General features: G+C 33.1%; 2 protein-coding genes across 6 annotated transcripts; one reads left to right on the top strand and one right to left on the bottom strand.

Annotated features, from left to right (window-relative positions):
• Positions 1–903: 903 nt before the first annotated feature.
• LOC113500997 lies at positions 904–6,218 on the top strand. 2 transcript variants are annotated; one of them, XM_026881960.1, is made up of 5 exons: positions 904–1,442; positions 1,517–1,632; positions 1,728–2,240; positions 3,803–4,061; positions 4,141–4,224. In XM_026881960.1, the coding sequence occupies exons 1-4, from the start codon at positions 1,124–1,126 to the stop codon at positions 4,040–4,042; spliced, it is 1,188 nt and encodes a 395-aa protein (XP_026737761.1). In that variant the 5' UTR covers positions 904–1,123; the 3' UTR covers positions 4,043–4,061; positions 4,141–4,224. The 2 variants fall into 2 exon arrangements, with proteins under 2 accessions (XP_026737761.1, XP_026737762.1); XM_026881961.1 differs by lacking the exon at positions 3,803–4,061 and having other exon boundaries at positions 4,141–6,218.
• A 1,496-nt stretch (positions 6,219–7,714) lies between these two features.
• LOC113500995 (glycerophosphocholine phosphodiesterase GPCPD1-like) lies at positions 7,715–15,161 on the bottom strand. 4 transcript variants are annotated; one of them, XM_026881957.1, is made up of 8 exons: positions 14,933–15,161; positions 13,605–14,652; positions 13,310–13,535; positions 12,792–13,001; positions 12,175–12,297; positions 11,955–12,089; positions 10,886–11,032; positions 7,715–8,295 (listed from the first exon to the last, which is right to left on the bottom strand). In XM_026881957.1, the coding sequence occupies exons 2-8, from the start codon at positions 14,612–14,614 to the stop codon at positions 7,942–7,944; spliced, it is 2,205 nt and encodes a 734-aa protein (XP_026737758.1). In that variant the 5' UTR covers positions 14,615–14,652; positions 14,933–15,161; the 3' UTR covers positions 7,715–7,941. The 4 variants fall into 4 exon arrangements, with proteins under 4 accessions (XP_026737758.1, XP_026737759.1, XP_026737760.1 ...); XM_026881958.1 differs by having other exon boundaries at positions 14,864–14,935; XM_026881959.1 differs by lacking the exon at positions 14,933–15,161 and adding an exon at positions 14,768–14,840.
• Between the last annotated feature and the right edge of the window lie 1,371 nt (positions 15,162–16,532).

The following is a 16,532-nucleotide window of genomic DNA, read 5'->3' as shown; positions in this document are numbered from 1 at the left end:
TCAGGTATTGAACCAAACGACCTTGTGCATAAATGAAGTCCAATAACCATGAATCACGACAACATGTTTTTGCGTAGATGTTTAGTTTATAAAGTAAGTTTCGGAAAAAAATATCTCTTGATTTGTGATAGGTATATGTCATTAAAATTTGTAGTTTCTCAAACTGGCGATTTGAGTGAGTTTTTTTTTTCTTGCTCAGATCTGGTACTTTCTTTAAAAGGCCAGTCCAAAGAAATACCGTGCATTGGTTTATGCATATCTATTCGAATTGAAATTGTCTGGACTTCAAAATAGACTGTGACCCCTTGAGTTTGTTTCGACATTTCTTCTCAGGGTAGTCAGATAGGAAATGTCGACTCCAGCGTTCTCAAAAAAATAAGAAGACATGTAAAAGTGATGATATATCCTACTTACAGAATAAATGATTTCATTTCATTTCACTTCTTCCAGTATTTTTTTGCGACTGAAAATGGTTCTAAAAACGATCATGAAATAGGTTCACAAAACATTATTTGTACATCATTAGTCATTTATATACCTAACGTGAACATTTGGGATACAAATAATAATTCTTTATAAAGACTCTGTCTGGGGTATCGTGTTGCCCAGGTCACTGGGTTGAGGAGGTCAGATAGGCAGTCGCTCCTTGTAAAACACTGGTAATCAGCTGAAACCTCGACATAGTTGGGAAAAGGCTATATAGACTCTGTCTCACGAGCTAATTTCCACGGGCATATTTATGCCAATGCATCATTTTACCTATATAGTATTGATGTATTTATTTAGTTACCAATATTTTCCGCGGGACTTGTTTCGTTAGACAGAGTTTAAGTATTAATTGCAAGGATAGTTTGTGCAACAATCAGAGACAAGTTACTAATGAACGACATGTCATCTCATGACACATGACTTGACATGACATAACATCTGTCTACAAAAGTTGTTTCCACTCCTTCAATTCCAACAAAATTCCAGTTACAGTAATTTAATGTCATCAATAATTTCCCAGTTGATATTAAAACTACAGTGAAACTTAAAATTTATATTTCAGTATTTATAGCAAGATAACGTATATTAGTTTTATAAGTGTTCAAATATCTAACAAAAATCTACAATTTAAAACATGAGCAATTCGGAGAATAGAAGTGAGTTGTCTGAAGTAAACGAAGTTAATGGCGTTATAAATCAAGATAAAGTGCGCAAAGGATGGGTTAAATTCGAAGACGAATCTCCTAAAACAAGCATTCCTATAGCAGAAAACGACAAAGTGTCAAACGTTCCACAACCCGTAGGCGCAAGTACATCGTCGGCTGAATCTGCCGCTGTGTTAAGAACTGAAACTGTACACATCAATTTGGAACGAGGAGATAAAACTTCCGAACCTATTACCTTAGGAACACTATCTAAAAATGTTGAATTTATCAATGTACGTCAAGGATTCTGTAAGTATTGTTCCCAATAGAAATAGATTTAATTTTGGCCTATCCTCGATATATAATTGTGATTCGTATTACAGCAAATGGTGATATTATTGTTACTCTACTGCCTGTGAATACTAAATGGCCATGGGTGACAGCAGCCCGCTTTCGACCAGAATTAGTACCAGAGGAGTTGATGGCGCAAGGTTTAACCGTAAGTTACATGTAATTTATGCTTGTTTGTCCAAAATTTTAGTTTTAAAATTGGGGTTTATTTTGTTATGTAACAAAATCAATGTTTGATTTCAGCTTACCGTTGAGGAGTATGTTCATGCAATGGAATTACTGATTAATGATGCTCGTTTCACATTGTACAACATTTGCTATAAGAGAGTGCTTGTCTGTTGGATAACTCTGGCATTCCTTGTGCTTCTGGCACTGTTGTTTTCCGGCTTGACAGGCCTTTTGTTGTTTTCTCTTGGTGTGTTATGGCTGATTTTTAATGCTGCTGCAATATTTTTGTGCATGTGGATAAAGCTGAGATTATCTAAAGGATTAGAACAATGTTTAGCAAGAGTTAACAAACTACTAAGTAAACATAAATTGATTCTGGCTTTAGATGACAGAGGAAAAATTTCTTGTCATAAAGTAAACCTTTGCTTTATATACTTCGATTCTGGACCTTGTATTGCACACATACAACAGTTCATTGAAAGTGAAGAAGGTAAAACAATCATGCAGGGTTGGGAACATCGCCTTGATGTCGCCACAAATGATATTGTTATCCAAGGAACACAGTCTACCAGATTATCTAGGAAACAGGTATGTATGCTATAAGGTGTAACAAATGTAATAGCATTTTCAGCTAGATGAACTTCTACTTCTGAACGCTAATAGTTCAGCTTACAGTGATTAAAATTTATATTTGAATGCTAAAGATATTGGTGGTACACAAAAATGTTTAGAATATTAGATATCAAGAAGGTATCTTATATTAGATTGGGATTAGTTTCTATGCCATACCTTAGCATTCTGATGCTAAAAATATACACCCAATATCTGAAGTTATTGAGCTTGGTACTAATTAAAGATTAGCTTTATAACTATTTAAAGCAGAAGTATAAGAAACTGATTTGAATAATTGATTTGAAAAAAGGATCACATATTTTTCAGAAACTGGGTGTAGCATGGTCTATCTTTTGGTGTTGGATAGCTTATACGCACCTTGAACAGCTTAAAATGTACAAATGAATTTTGTTTTTGTAAACATGCTTGTTTAAAACTGGTGACATTATATCCACAAATTTTTGATTGATAATACCACAAACTACATTCTACATATTAATCTGAGTCATCATGTGTGTATAGTTGTCACTAGCTTTATACATTTCAACACTAATTTGCATCGGGTTATAGGTGTAACAAAAAGGTGGTATTATTTCAGCTATTTTATTATTATTATTTTTCAACTATGGTTATGGCGTCATATCTTTATGGTATCCTAAAGCTGAGCATACCAGCAACTAATTAAGTACTTTTTTACCAACATAATATTATATTTCCTCAACAAAAAATATATATTAAAAAAAAGAAAAATAATTGTGGTGGGGTTTTTTCTATCTATTCTTGTTTTTGCTTGAGGATATCATTATTATCCCACTTATAATTCTTATTACAATAATTTATTCTTAGCATTTCTTCGGTTTCGTTTATTCTTTGGTTTGGAGGTACATAATAATATGTACCTCCAAACCTGTATATCATCATACTGACATATTATGCCTATATGTTCAAATTAACAAAAAACATTTCTTATTTTCCATGACACCTATATCTGTTTATCTTTCACACATAACACCATTATTTGCTTAGGGAATAAAAAGAAATCTGCATGCAAATATTTACTCCATGTATGTATGTATTTATCATTTATCACATTTAACAAGCCCTTGCTTTGCTCACATTATGTGTGTATAGGAAGGATCCATATTTGCCCTATATATTTATGGATGTCCTAATGTTACTTTCTCATGTTCGTATAATTATATGCAGGCTATTAGTTAGTTTCTTACACAAATATTTAATAAAAACTACTTTATAAAAATTATACATCAGTGTTGATGGCGCCGAAAATGGACTTGTCTATTGAAATTCCAATGTAGCCAGGATAGAGAGAATTGTTCACTTATTATGAATAATGCAATGCTATTTAATGCAACTTGCATTCCAGTTACCTGTTATACATAATTGATGCACTGTGAAAGTCTATAATTTTAATTAATCGAATATTTTCTTTATAAAATGGATCCTTCCTTTTACTAACATTATTTATTAGTAGAAATTTGGTAGTTTTTGGTGGGTAAGCAAGGCATACGAATGTGCAGGGTATGGCAGAGCAAGTGTACCTCCGGTACCTGCAGCGGTGGGGGAAAGACTTTCTGCGCCGCCGGCTCGACTGGACTCTTGATGAGGAAGGCGGCAATCCCGCTTCGCCACGTCATTTAACACAGGCGCTCTGCCCATGTCAATATGTTGAGGAAGTATTGCGGAACAAAGAGCCCAGAGATACACGCGCTTGTTGCCCGCTTTGCAACGATTGGCTCAGACGTCGCGGTCTTGATTGACCACGTCTCTTCATCTTTGGCAAGTCTTCAGATTTGTTTTTGTATAAAAACGTTTAATTATCTTTACCACTTTAAGCTCATGTAGTTATTCTTTGCAGGAACGGGGAGCTCTTCTATTTTTACGTTATGCGGGCCGCTGGGGATCTTATGCTGTTAAGAGAAGACTCGACCTGAGCAGCTTGGTTCCAGGGCGCCATGGTGAGAAGTATGTTTGTCCCTGCCAGTTTATAGAAGAGCACCTTAAGGTAAAGCCTCCCGCGGGCATTGCTAAGTATTTCACACTTCCCAATCAAAATATCCAACTATATTAACTCAACAGATATGAGCATATTATTTAACATATTTGTTCATTTACGAATTGTGTAATCGTTCCGTCCATTTCTCGTCTTATGGTATTACGTATGGTAATTACACCTAAAAACGTACTTAAATTCGTAGTGGTAATTTTAAATTATTTTATATTTATTTTATACAATACGAACATGTAAGTTAATATATAGATAACTATTTAAGATATTATTTATTTGTTTTACAAAGATCGATCTGAGAGAAAATTAGTATAAATGTCTAAGCAGTATTTTAATTATTTACTTATGTATTGAAAAGAAACACAAAAAATGTTTGTCCTTTTTAGACATGCATGATTTTTACCCTTTAATAGATTCGATTAGTTGACTTCTTCGGGCAAAATATGGATAAATTCTATAAAATGTATTAATTCATTGAGGAACATTCTGTAATTCTAAACAAAAGTAAATTGAATGAAACAATTGGTATGAAACATTTGTTCTTGTTTAGTTACTTTTTTTAACTTCCCACAAATTATATTATCTACGATTTTAATTTCCGCTAGAATCTCATGTATCGATTGATTTAAGTTTTAAAGTATTTTTTATAGCAAGTGGCCATACATTTAATCTTTTACTGTTGTACAGATAGGTAATTATTATTGAAGTATATAGGTCTACGAATTCTTTTAATGAAATTTCTGATCTTTATATATTGATCTGATTTCATACAAAAAATTATATAATATGGTGTGTGATCTAAATCATTTCAGGATATAAATTACTTTTGAAAAAACACTAATGGTGGCCCTTTTGTCATATCATTAGCGTTTAACATTAGTGTTAAGGAAAAACGTTTACTATTGCCATTCGGAAATATGATACCTACTTGAATACATAATATTTATGTTGTTACGATATATAACTTTACTATATCTGTATTTATCTCTTGTATTGTTATATTATACCAGTAATTAATGGATCGTTATAAACACAATGTATATTCATAAATTTTATTCAAAGATCTGGAAGCAATAAAGTATCACAATATAGTATCGACTAGTCATCTACAGTAGCTAAACGCACTGATGTCAGTGTGAAATTATTTCATAATAAAACCAAAGCTCAAAATCTTGAAATTGTGTCAGATTTATTTCGAAGTGATTATATCGAATTATAATTCATTTAAAAATAATTTAGCCTTAATTAGTCTTATAAATTAGTTGTATGTAAAGTAATGAATATAAACATATTATGAGATAATGTTACCTAAAGCATTATACAGTTGTAAGTGTTATTCATGTATAATACGATCACATTCCAGTTTATTAATAGTACATATGTACGTACACGAAATAAATCATTACATGCTTATAGAAGACAAAAAGCTTCATTACCGGGGAAAGGTAATTATAACACAATTCATATAAATTATGTATAGACTAGATTTAAGTAACTAAGTATTCATAATGTTGTGATTAATATAACACATTCCGTCCTAAATGTTGAAAGTACTTATACATATACTTAAATAAAACATTTTAATATAAATATACTTACTTACATATTACTTTATTTTTATGTAACTATGTTATGTAAATATATCATATTTTTTTTAAACAAGCTGTTTTATTTGTTTAAGTTGCGATTATACATACTTGATCCATAACAGGTACGGTTGTCTTTTTTTAATGAAGCCGGAATATTGAAGACCTATTTATTTCTAACGTCGCCCTCGTTCAAAATAATTTTGGAAAAAGGGACGATTTACCATGATTATCTACGTCTGAAAATCTAATCAATAAACAATTCAACTGCAGCTCCCTGTGCTAACTAACGAAACATACATTAGAAGTAAGTGCTACGCGTTGGAAGAACTTACCACAGATTTCAAAAGAAAAAAGAAACAATAGTTTACTAGTTCAGTTCATAAATTAACTAAAATTGTGGCATGAGCTGGCATGTATATTTTTAAGGAAATTTTAAATTAAAGGTAGATCTTAGCTAAGATTACAATGTACACAACAGAGTACAGTAAGCAAAAGCATTAATTGATAGAATTAAAAACTAGCATTTATTTTGTTCGTTAAATTATAGTATTATTCTATCTCGATTTTAGTCTTCTCCTTCTGGTGACAGTGACTACTTCTCAAGCCCAAGAAGCCTGTCAGACTTATAGCTCTTGTTAATGCACCAAAGCGAACTATCTATCGGATTTGAAGGTTTCAAACCTGTGCAAGTATGCAAGTTCCATGGAGTCTAGGTGAACTATATTTTCTAAGTTACTTTGAGAACGATTCATTATTAAATGATGCATTAACAACGACCCCGTCGCCGCTTCGGCTCATGATTGGGTCCTGAAGTAGTGGGCCAATCCCAAAAAATATGCATGAGTACAAACAAGTTGCATCATTTAATAATATTATTTCTAGCGCTATATTTTAAGGTTCAAGATAATTATAAAAATAACAAAGCCCACTTCTACTGCAGAAAACTAGAAGTCTGGAATGATATTATTATAAGAATGAGGAGATAATAAGATTTATTAAACGATGTTAACGAATAATGAAAGGTACGCGGAATTTTCTTCTTTCTGAGTTAAATGTTTAGTAAAGTATAGCTGTTGCTATACTTTGCTGTTGGTGTCATGTTTAGTGTAATAGCTTTATTTTATTAAGCTTAAGACGAAAGCAAAATTCTAGATCTGTTGCAAAATAGGTGGCAGGCAACTAGACCTATTAACAATAAAATTGATGGCGGTGGAGTAAAGGCGAAGGTGGTAGAATCGATACCTTTCTTAGACGACACGCTTAGTCCTTGAGGCACAGACATGATACAGAAACAAACAATTTTAGGCTCTTAGTTATGAAAGGAGTACATTTTATCTTTTGTGACAAAATCAAAGAATAACACACTAAATGGATCACAGAAACAATTTATTTTAAAATAATATAATTTTAACATAAAAATATATGGTTTATTATAATTAATGATAGAGTAGAGGGTATAATACATAAAAAAAATATATTTTATATGGCTGGAAGCCACTTTTTAAAACTTATTGATTTTAATTACTATAAAAAAAACTGAGTATCACAGCAAAAAAAAAGTTTAACTAAATCTGTATTTCACTATTAAAGTTGTAACATAATTCGGATGAATACTTCTATACTTCTGACATGATATTATACGTTTTTAACGGAAGCATTAAAGGACGTGCTATTGACCTGTTTCTTATAAATGTTAGCTTGTTGTTATTTAAGGTAAAATGACGATTGTTCTTATACCTAAGTCGACGTGTTCATTTCATAATGAGATAATAATTAAGTAAAGATTTAAAACGGCGTATCATGTAATAACTAGTATGAATGACCCGTTTTCATTATTTTGCTTTTTTTATTCAAACTTACAGTTCGAAAACAATTTGACTAACCTAAATAAAATTATTTAACCTGCAAATTGAAATTTTACCAGGTACCTACTGATTAAAATAATGTTAAACTCTATAACCCTGAATTTGGCACGAGATATTTCAAAGGAATATCTGAAACGATTGTGATCGATTCGCCATCTATTTTTTATTAAAAAAATCTGCTTAAATGACAGATCATTTTAATTTTGACGATTCCTTTTCTTATTCTTAGAACTGCTATAGTTAGGGCAGTAAATATTGAATAAGTTAGCTTCCTTTTGTGCATCCTTGTCTAGATTACGTTTTAGTTTTTTATCGTCTTTCTCAAGAGGTTCATCCCTAAGGTCAATAGACGAAGCTAGGGACTCCAATGACGTGACAGTAGAGATGTCTTGTATAGTTTTGCGGCGGGATAGGTCAAGGAAAGGCCGACTCCCTGATTCGACGGCGACGGGTTCCTGAGTATCGGAGACGTGAGAAGTCGATTCTTCACGCGCAGCCCTGTCCATGATATCATGCTGCGACTCTCGCGCCTCCATCAGGAAAATGCTCTCCTGTTTATCGCCAGAGTAATGTATCAGTTCCCGTTTGGAAGTTATGAAAAAATAGGCATCTGCCAAGCAATTAGCTATTTTATTTAGTAGTGGTTAATAAATTAAATTTAAAAGCTCAAACAGGCGTAAGTATTTAGTCATGCGTGTGAAATCGAATTTTGTCTAGTAAGAAACTTTTAGAACAAGATCTTTTGCCAGGAGGCTAATTATTAGATATTTTAACTATACTCCATTTGGGTACGCACCTATTTAAAATAGGTCAACGATTTTGGTGTTTAAACAAAAATAACATGGAAATGAACAATATCCAAAAAAAATATACCACTAAAATAAATCAGTTGTTAATTTATTTTACGAAAGACACCAAGATTTTGTTTTCTTATAAGATTGTTTACCTTTTGTTAAGTACCTAAGCGTGTCCAGTTCGACCGCGCGGCCATAGCGTTTTTTTTTTAAAAAACCATGACAACTTTTTGTAAAAAATTGTCAAAGTTGATTCCCAAAACCATAAATTTGTCAAAGATACGGTTAAAAAGTTATAAGGGTTTGAACATGGCCGCGCCATTGAAACGCGGCGAACCGCGCGGCCACTGAGATCTTTAAAACTAAGCCTTGTAGAGACCTGAAATTTACGCAAATGCAAGATTTAATTTGTAAAAAATTTGTAAAAATATAAAAAAAATACTCAGGTTTATAGTTTAAGAGCTATAACACTAAAACCGAATGGCCGCGCCATTGAAACGGTGGAGAAAACGCTATCGCCTGTATCTCGCTGAAAAAAAATCGCAGAGGTGTGTAGTTTATTGTAATTACCCAGATTTGAATTTGTCGAAACTAGGAAAAATACAACAAAAAATCCTAGGTTTATATTTCAGGAGCTATAAGACTAAAACGATATGGCCACGCCATCGAAACGGTGAATAAAACGTTATTTCGCCTGTATCTCGCTGAAAAAGCATCGCAGAGGTCTGGAGTTTTTTGTAATACCTAGATTTTAATTTGTCAAAACTAGTAAAAATACAATAAAAATTCTTAAGGTTAAAACAAGTTTTTTTTTTTAATTTGTAACATTCTGTGATTTATGTGACTTTTAAACCAATAAACATAATTGTTTTTATATTTATGGTTTAATTTTAATTTTATTTAGAATCCTTGAATTATAATTTCTGTAACAATAAGTAGAAAGTATTCTGTAAACAATAAGACATGGTCACCCTATCGCACCACATACTGATAATGTTCTACAGCTTCTGAAATATAACCTTAAGAATTTTTATTGTATTTTTACTAGTTTTGACAAATTAAAATCTAGGTATTACAAAAAACTCCAGACCTCTGCGATGCTTTTTCAGCGAGATACAGGCGAAATAACGTTTTATTCACCGTTTCGATGGCGTGGCCATATCGTTTTAGTCTTATAGCTCCTGAAATATAAACCTAGGATTTTTTGTTGTATTTTTCCTAGTTTCGACAAATTCAAATCTGGGTAATTACAATAAACTACACACCTCTGCGATTTTTTTTCAGCGAGATACAGGCGATAGCGTTTTCTCCACCGTTTCAATGGCGCGGCCATTCGGTTTTAGTGTTATAGCTCTTAAACTATAAACCTGAGTATTTTTTTTATATTTTTACAAATTTTTTACAAATTAAATCTTGCATTTGCGTAAATTTCAGGTCTCTACAAGGCTTAGTTTTAAAGATCTCAGTGGCCGCGCGGTTCGCCGCGTTTCAATGGCGCGGCCATGTTCAAACCCTTATAACTTTTTAACCGTATCTTTGACAAATTTATGGTTTTGGGAATCAACTTTGACAAATTTTTACAAAAAGTTGTCATGGTTTAAAAAAAAAAAAAAACGCTATGGACGCGCGTTCGAACTGGACACACTTAAGCAAATAGAGTATAAAAATGAAGCGCCTTTTTTTAAATGGTGTCTAGGCAGGAATTTGATGTAGTTTGGATTGAAAATGTACACGTAAAGACAGAATTCTAAAAAAAGTAAAAGTCAAAAGAGTAGAATTCATTAAATGTAATAATAATTTATTTAAAAATAAATTAAAAGCCACGTGAATTGAATTTCACTAGATTACAATTTGAAGATTTGATAAAAAATAACGTATTTGTAAACACTGCGTAAAGCTAGTGAAATGTTAAAAATGATGGGATAAAATCGTGATATAACATGCATTTCAAGGGTAAAATTAAAATATTAGTAATGAGGTCTACATTAAATTAAGAAAAAAACTTATCGTATATAAATAAAATAAAGAAAAAATATTTCAACATTCTGTGTTATGTAATTTCTTACCATTGTTACAACAGACCGTTAGAATGCAATCATACACAGATTGAATAGTTATTCAAGAATGGCTATATTATTCAAGGTGGAAGGCGAAAAAGTCAATTATTTTTATTTATTAGAATAACGAACATCTTTATTAATATTTTTTTTAGTGTGTCATCTACCGCGCTATGTCATACAAATCACAGAATGGTAAGTAAATGGAGTGACTGCACTGACAGATATAAAAAAATTTGCTTGCCCTTGTCTCTCCATTTACTCTCTATTCAATGACCTTATCAACCTACCTTCACTTCTTTAGTGATGTATTGGTCGAGTTTATCGTAGATGACGGCATGCAGCCCCATGTCTTTTAGCATCTTGATGGTATTCTTGTCATTGTTATCATCGCCCCAACAGAATATAACCAGACCAGCGTCCTTGGCCATCTTTACCTGATGACAAAAGCAATATATAACTATAGATAGGTACAAAAGCATTATCTAAACAAATGAAACGAGAGGCTGACTGAACGATTGCAACATCACGGTACGGCCTTAATTTTGCTCAGGGGTTCTCTTATCACGAAGGGAAGCACTACAGATTATATTCATAGGGTATAAAACGGGGATGCAAAAAGTAACCAATTTTGAAATGAAATACGAAGGTGCTGCAAGTTGAAAGTCATGAAAATATGCGTTAAATATTTTTTTCAAGAATCATCACTTATTGAGAAGCTATTATTATAGGGTGTAAAATTAGTATTAGTTTTGACTCTCTTAAGATTTTTTTTTCATAAAATGCTCTATCTAGTTGTTTACATATTTCTAATAATTATAACATATTCTTAGCCACATGAAAGAAGTCGCGAGCAACAAACGGCTAGCCCTGAATAAATCATCAGCCAAGACCAGAATTCGGTCAAGGCGACATCATTTCAAAACGTTTGAGGGACCTATGTAATGGCTTTCATCCTCTAGTTTGATTGCGTGTCGTGCCTGTTACCCAACTAGCAACAATAAGGAGATTGTATATCGACAAGTACTGATAATGGGCACACAATATTATACAAGTTTATTACAAGTCGATCAATGATAACCAGACATGAAATATGGCTGATTGCACGGCCGAGATAACGTCATCAATATTGTTTCACGTGAGGTTCAGCTATCAGCTGATAATTTACGCAGAGTTTTGACTTGACGATTCAAAAAAAGAAGTGTGAGGCTTATCTGTTTGTTTACATAATCATCGGTAGCATCGTAGCATCGGATTCTTGAAATCGTATTTTTTAATTTTTATTATCGCGTTTGAATGATAACTCATCCATGGAATCAATGTGTTATCGAAAATAATTTTAGGTTTGAGTTCATTTACCTGAGAAGGATCCCTGAGTAAATCTTCAGTGTGTACCACAATCCCCAATATGTCGGTACTAATCGCGTTTTTCACAGCAGCAGGTATAGAAGAACATCTAGAATCGCGGTATGGCTCGTATTTCTTTGTTATTCCCTGTAAATATTTAAATATACAATCAAAGTTTAATTTAAAATGTCAACATCCAATTGATAAACAATTTAAAAAACAAAATACTTACGACAGTCAGAAACATGACTGGATATCTATTTTGTTTATATCTTAGCATAGTGCAGATGTCGGGGTTAAAACAAGAAAATACAATGCGACGATCTCCCGCATGCTGCAGAATAACTTCCAAGACCTGGAAAGGAAAGGCTATAGATAAATCACCATGTAAATATATATTTGAAAGATACTTAAACTTGTCTTTTTCAAAGCCATTTACATTTAATTATACTCAATTTATTTAGCTACTTAAAAATCTAATCTTAGTATGTAAGTGTTTTTGTCGAAGAATCTCAGTTAAAAATAAAACGCCACTAAAACAAATGTGATTCAACAATAATTTAAATTATAATTATACCACTGAAATAAAACAATAAAGTTTATTTAAAGTACACTCTCTATTACAAGACAGTCTGCCTTTTTAAGTACCTAAACACGTGGAATAAAGTTTATAAAACTCAATATTGTGGTAATTTAAAGCTAACTTACCACATAGGTACTGTAGATACCAACATTCTACACAATTCACATGTAATTTGCCACAATACAATGTTGATCATTTGATGACTTAAAGAGTTTAAAACATATTTTTTTTGCTATTTAATGTCTACATGCCTGACAGCAACTTACCTTATCAACATAAGTGTTCATATCGAAGGGGTGATTAAGTTCAAATGTCCCATCTTGCATTTCCATAGTCCACTTTAATTCAACATTGAATCCAACATGTCCATCAATAGTGCCCAAAGCATTCTCAAGTGTAGGGAAAGGTTGATGTTCCTCTAGTTCCTCATCATTAAACAACATTTCCTGATTACGACCTTCAATCAAATGGTACACCTGCAAAAAGTGTAATCCAATTAAATAGTCTGCAATATCTATAAGACTTGTCTAATTACTGTATCACTAACATAGTTTCGAATAACAAATACTATAGGTACCAGTTATTGCACTCATACTTACAATGATTCTAATGAAATAAAAATAAATAAATAGAAGATTTATAAAAAAAGATACTTAATCACGTTTTTCCTTAAAATGAAATTTAAATGATCAGGGAAAACTCTTAATGATATAATTACTGGTTACCATGTGAATGACAGAAAACCAAAAACTTCCAATGTATTGAAAGTTTGTTTTATTAGTACCTTCAGTTTTTGTAGGTGTTCCAATGTCAAATCCTTCACAGGTAACTCTAACATTTCTGTAAACTCAACTTCCCTCTTTCTTTTCATCGATATACATACATAATAATCATGATAAATAACTGGTATCATATCTTTGCTTAGCTGAACATCAAACTCTAGCAAGTCTGCACCACTTGCAGCTGCTTTTTTTAGGGATGCTATAGTATTTTCACGAATAGGATTTCCTCTGAAATGGATCACATTATAGAAAAAAATATAGAATAAGTAATTTTAAAAATTGAAATATAGAACTCACTCTTTTGTTTTAAAACTAGCACCTAAACCTCGATGTCCAACTTCTAGACCAGTCCAAGATGGATTCCAATATTTTGCATGTGTTACTTGTAAATTACACAATGGTTGTGGCATAGGCTTCACAATCAAATAATCAATGTATGCTACCCCTAAAGGGCGATGTTTCACATTGCATGTAACAGGCAGCTGTAAGGAGCCCTCTGATGGTTTGAACATGTTCGGCAGTATATATGTGTAGCCCACATGGCATGGAGGATCCTCAGACCCAGCACGACTGCTGTATGCATAAAAATCAACTAGATATGCAAGAGCTTTCACATCTGGAGCTGTGATATTAATAATCAGCACATCACTGGGTTTAAATTGTCTTCCAAACTGTTCTTGTGTCTTCAGGACACAAACAGATGGATCATTATCCAGTGTAGAGACATCTACTAGCACTCCGGTAGGCAAATCAAGATCAGTTCCATCTGTACTAAGGGATGTCTCTTCTAAAACTGTTGTCTCAAATGATAACTTCACTGGAGTCACTTTAATATTCAAAATCTTTTCAGCCAAGCGGCCCTTCAACTTTAAAGGATTATTCATGAACTTAAACTGCAGTAATGTCTGAGTTGTGAGCCAACCAGCAGACACATTTTGTTTACCTTCAGATTCACCATATGTATCCACAAAAGGATGCAGGACAGTTTCTTTGATAACTCGAGGTTGTATATGAATTTCCCATTGCCTAATTATGACACTATTTGCATCTGCATCATTACCAACAATACATTTACCGTAGCGATACAGCACATCACAAGTGTTAGGTATAGTTACAGTTTTAGACCATAAATCTGTGTTTTCTTTATGATCAAGAATAACTATCTTGCTGGGATCCCACTCGCCAAGTTCTGGAATACTTCCCGTAATAAATACTTTTTCTTTGGGCTCGATAGTTGGCACAGCTACCGTAAATAGCCATTGTTGCGATGCTACTTGAGCTCCGGATTCTAATTGATTACCGGACATTGGTTTTGGTTTCCGGTATTTTGGAGCTCGTTTATCTTCTAAAAAGAACCAGCGTTGCATTTTGTTAAAATATGGTACAAGAATTTGAAAAAAAATTAAAGTATGGTAAAGAATGCCAAACTCAACATTAAACGCTAAAGAAAAAACACATACAAACACTGTTTATTTGCAAGTCTTTGACACTTGTCTTAACTTGACATTGGAAAATTAAAAAAGGTTTAAATTAACAAACAGGTTTGATTGCATTACCTTGCTTACAATTACATAAAAGGACAAAGCCAAAAAGTATTATACATCAAGACAAAAATCACTACTCACGTCTCACTCGAACTGAAGTTGACACTAGTGAAGTACTTGAAGTAGTGACTCGGTTTAAGAATGGAATGACGTGATACGGACGTAAATGACAACTGACTTCTGTTAGCAGTGTCGCCCAGAACCAATTACCAAACTGGCAAACATCTGGATGATCTGGCAAGCATCTGGCAAACTATCCTGACCTGGCAGTGGCAACGCTCGCTCTGTTATCAATTTAATGTTGCCATAGCACTAACCGCCCGTTCTTCTATATTTTTTCACTAGCTGTTGCCCGCGACTTCGTCCGCGTGGTTAGAAGATATAAGTTATGATTTATATCTACCTTGTTTTTCCATATTTTCCATTGCTCCTATTAAACAAACAAACAAACTCTTCAGCTTTATATATTAGTATAGAAGTATAGATTCAGTGCAAGTAGATCAATAACTTACATATTTCAATTTTGGCCCTGCATGATATGCACTACACACAATAAATGATAAAAAAACACACAAATATTAAAAAGTACACATGAACTATATTCATTTTGTCTGTATTAAGGAGTGCTATCTGTGCAGCTTGTAGTGGTAGTACATAATTCTGATCGACTGCATGAGGCCTCGCAGTACAGTCGTATTTCTTCGTCAAAAAACGGTTTATTCTAAAATCATCATAGTATGCCGCATGCCGAAATTAACAGTGCACTTTTCAGAAAACTTGTCATCAACAAAGAAATATCATAAAAATGGTAAATACAAGTGAGACTATCGCACGAAAGGTTCAGTTCTATGAAAAAACCCGGTCAAGTGCGAGTCCGACCCGCGATATTGAGGGGTCCGTCCTAATTAGCTAAAGAAAAAGAAATCGGTTTGGTGAAAAATTTATGAGCTACGATGCTTTCATTTAATTTTAGTATTTATTGCGGCCGCGGCAGCATAAATATATAATCTGTTAAAATTTCAATCTTCAACCGCGGTTCTTGAGTTAAGTACAGCTTGGGACAGACTTATGGATACCTTAGCAATAGGGTTCTGTTTTACCCTTTGGGTAAGAAAACCTAAGAAACTACAAAAAGGTAACATTTTTGCTTTATGGTAACCCCTTTATTTATTTATTTTCTGTTTTATAATCAGAGCGGCAACAGAAATACGTACTTCATCAGATCATTCAGATCTAAAAGCGTGGTAAAAAAATGAAAAATGTCTATCACATTTCATGAGCTGCAGCCTGGTGACAGACGGACAGACAAATAGGCCTCTTTGACTATGAGATATTCATTATAAAGTACTGAATATTATAAATCGTTTAAAACTGCAAAGTTGCTAGGTATCTACAAAATTTTGTTGACTGTATTCGTATGTGCCTATTCTAATAAAAAATATAATTAGCAGTAGGATTATGTTCAATCACTACGCGAGTTTATTTTCTAGGCAACGAAAACTTGCTGTGCATGCGTTTCTATTTTGTGGTAATTAGGCATTTACATATCTACGAAATCGGTTTACCATGCTGCCTACTGATACACCGTTTTTGACCAAACAAAAAAATATTCCCTTCTTTACCTTTCGATAAAAATCTGGAATTAGCCTGCCGTAGGTAGGTACACCGACACGGCTAAAAT

This window comes from Trichoplusia ni, chromosome 15, assembly GCF_003590095.1.
Source record: "Trichoplusia ni isolate ovarian cell line Hi5 chromosome 15, tn1, whole genome shotgun sequence".
NCBI classification, from domain to species: domain Eukaryota; kingdom Metazoa; phylum Arthropoda; class Insecta; order Lepidoptera; family Noctuidae; genus Trichoplusia; species Trichoplusia ni.
This window is presented reverse-complemented; position numbering and strand designations above follow the sequence as displayed.

Bases quoted from the DNA above. Each gene is read 5' to 3' on its own strand.
- LOC113500997 (XM_026881960.1), top strand. From the start codon at position 1,124: ATGAGCAATTCGGAGAATAGAAGTGAGTTGTCTGAAGTAAACGAAGTT. The intron at 1,443-1,516 runs GTAAGTATTGTT...TTCGTATTACAG, and splicing joins CAATGTACGTCAAGGATTCT to CAAATGGTGATATTATTGTT. The intron at 1,633-1,727 runs GTAAGTTACATG...GTTTGATTTCAG, and splicing joins TGATGGCGCAAGGTTTAACC to CTTACCGTTGAGGAGTATGT.
- LOC113500995 (XM_026881956.1), bottom strand. From the start codon at position 14,674: ATGCAACGCTGGTTCTTTTTAGAAGATAAACGAGCTCCAAAATACCGG. The intron at 12,090-12,174 runs GTAAGTATTTTG...AAATATTTACAG, and splicing joins CAGTCATGTTTCTGACTGTC to GGAATAACAAAGAAATACGA. The intron at 8,296-10,885 runs GTAGGTTGATAA...GGCGATAAACAG, and splicing joins ACATCACTAAAGAAGTGAAG to GAGAGCATTTTCCTGATGGA.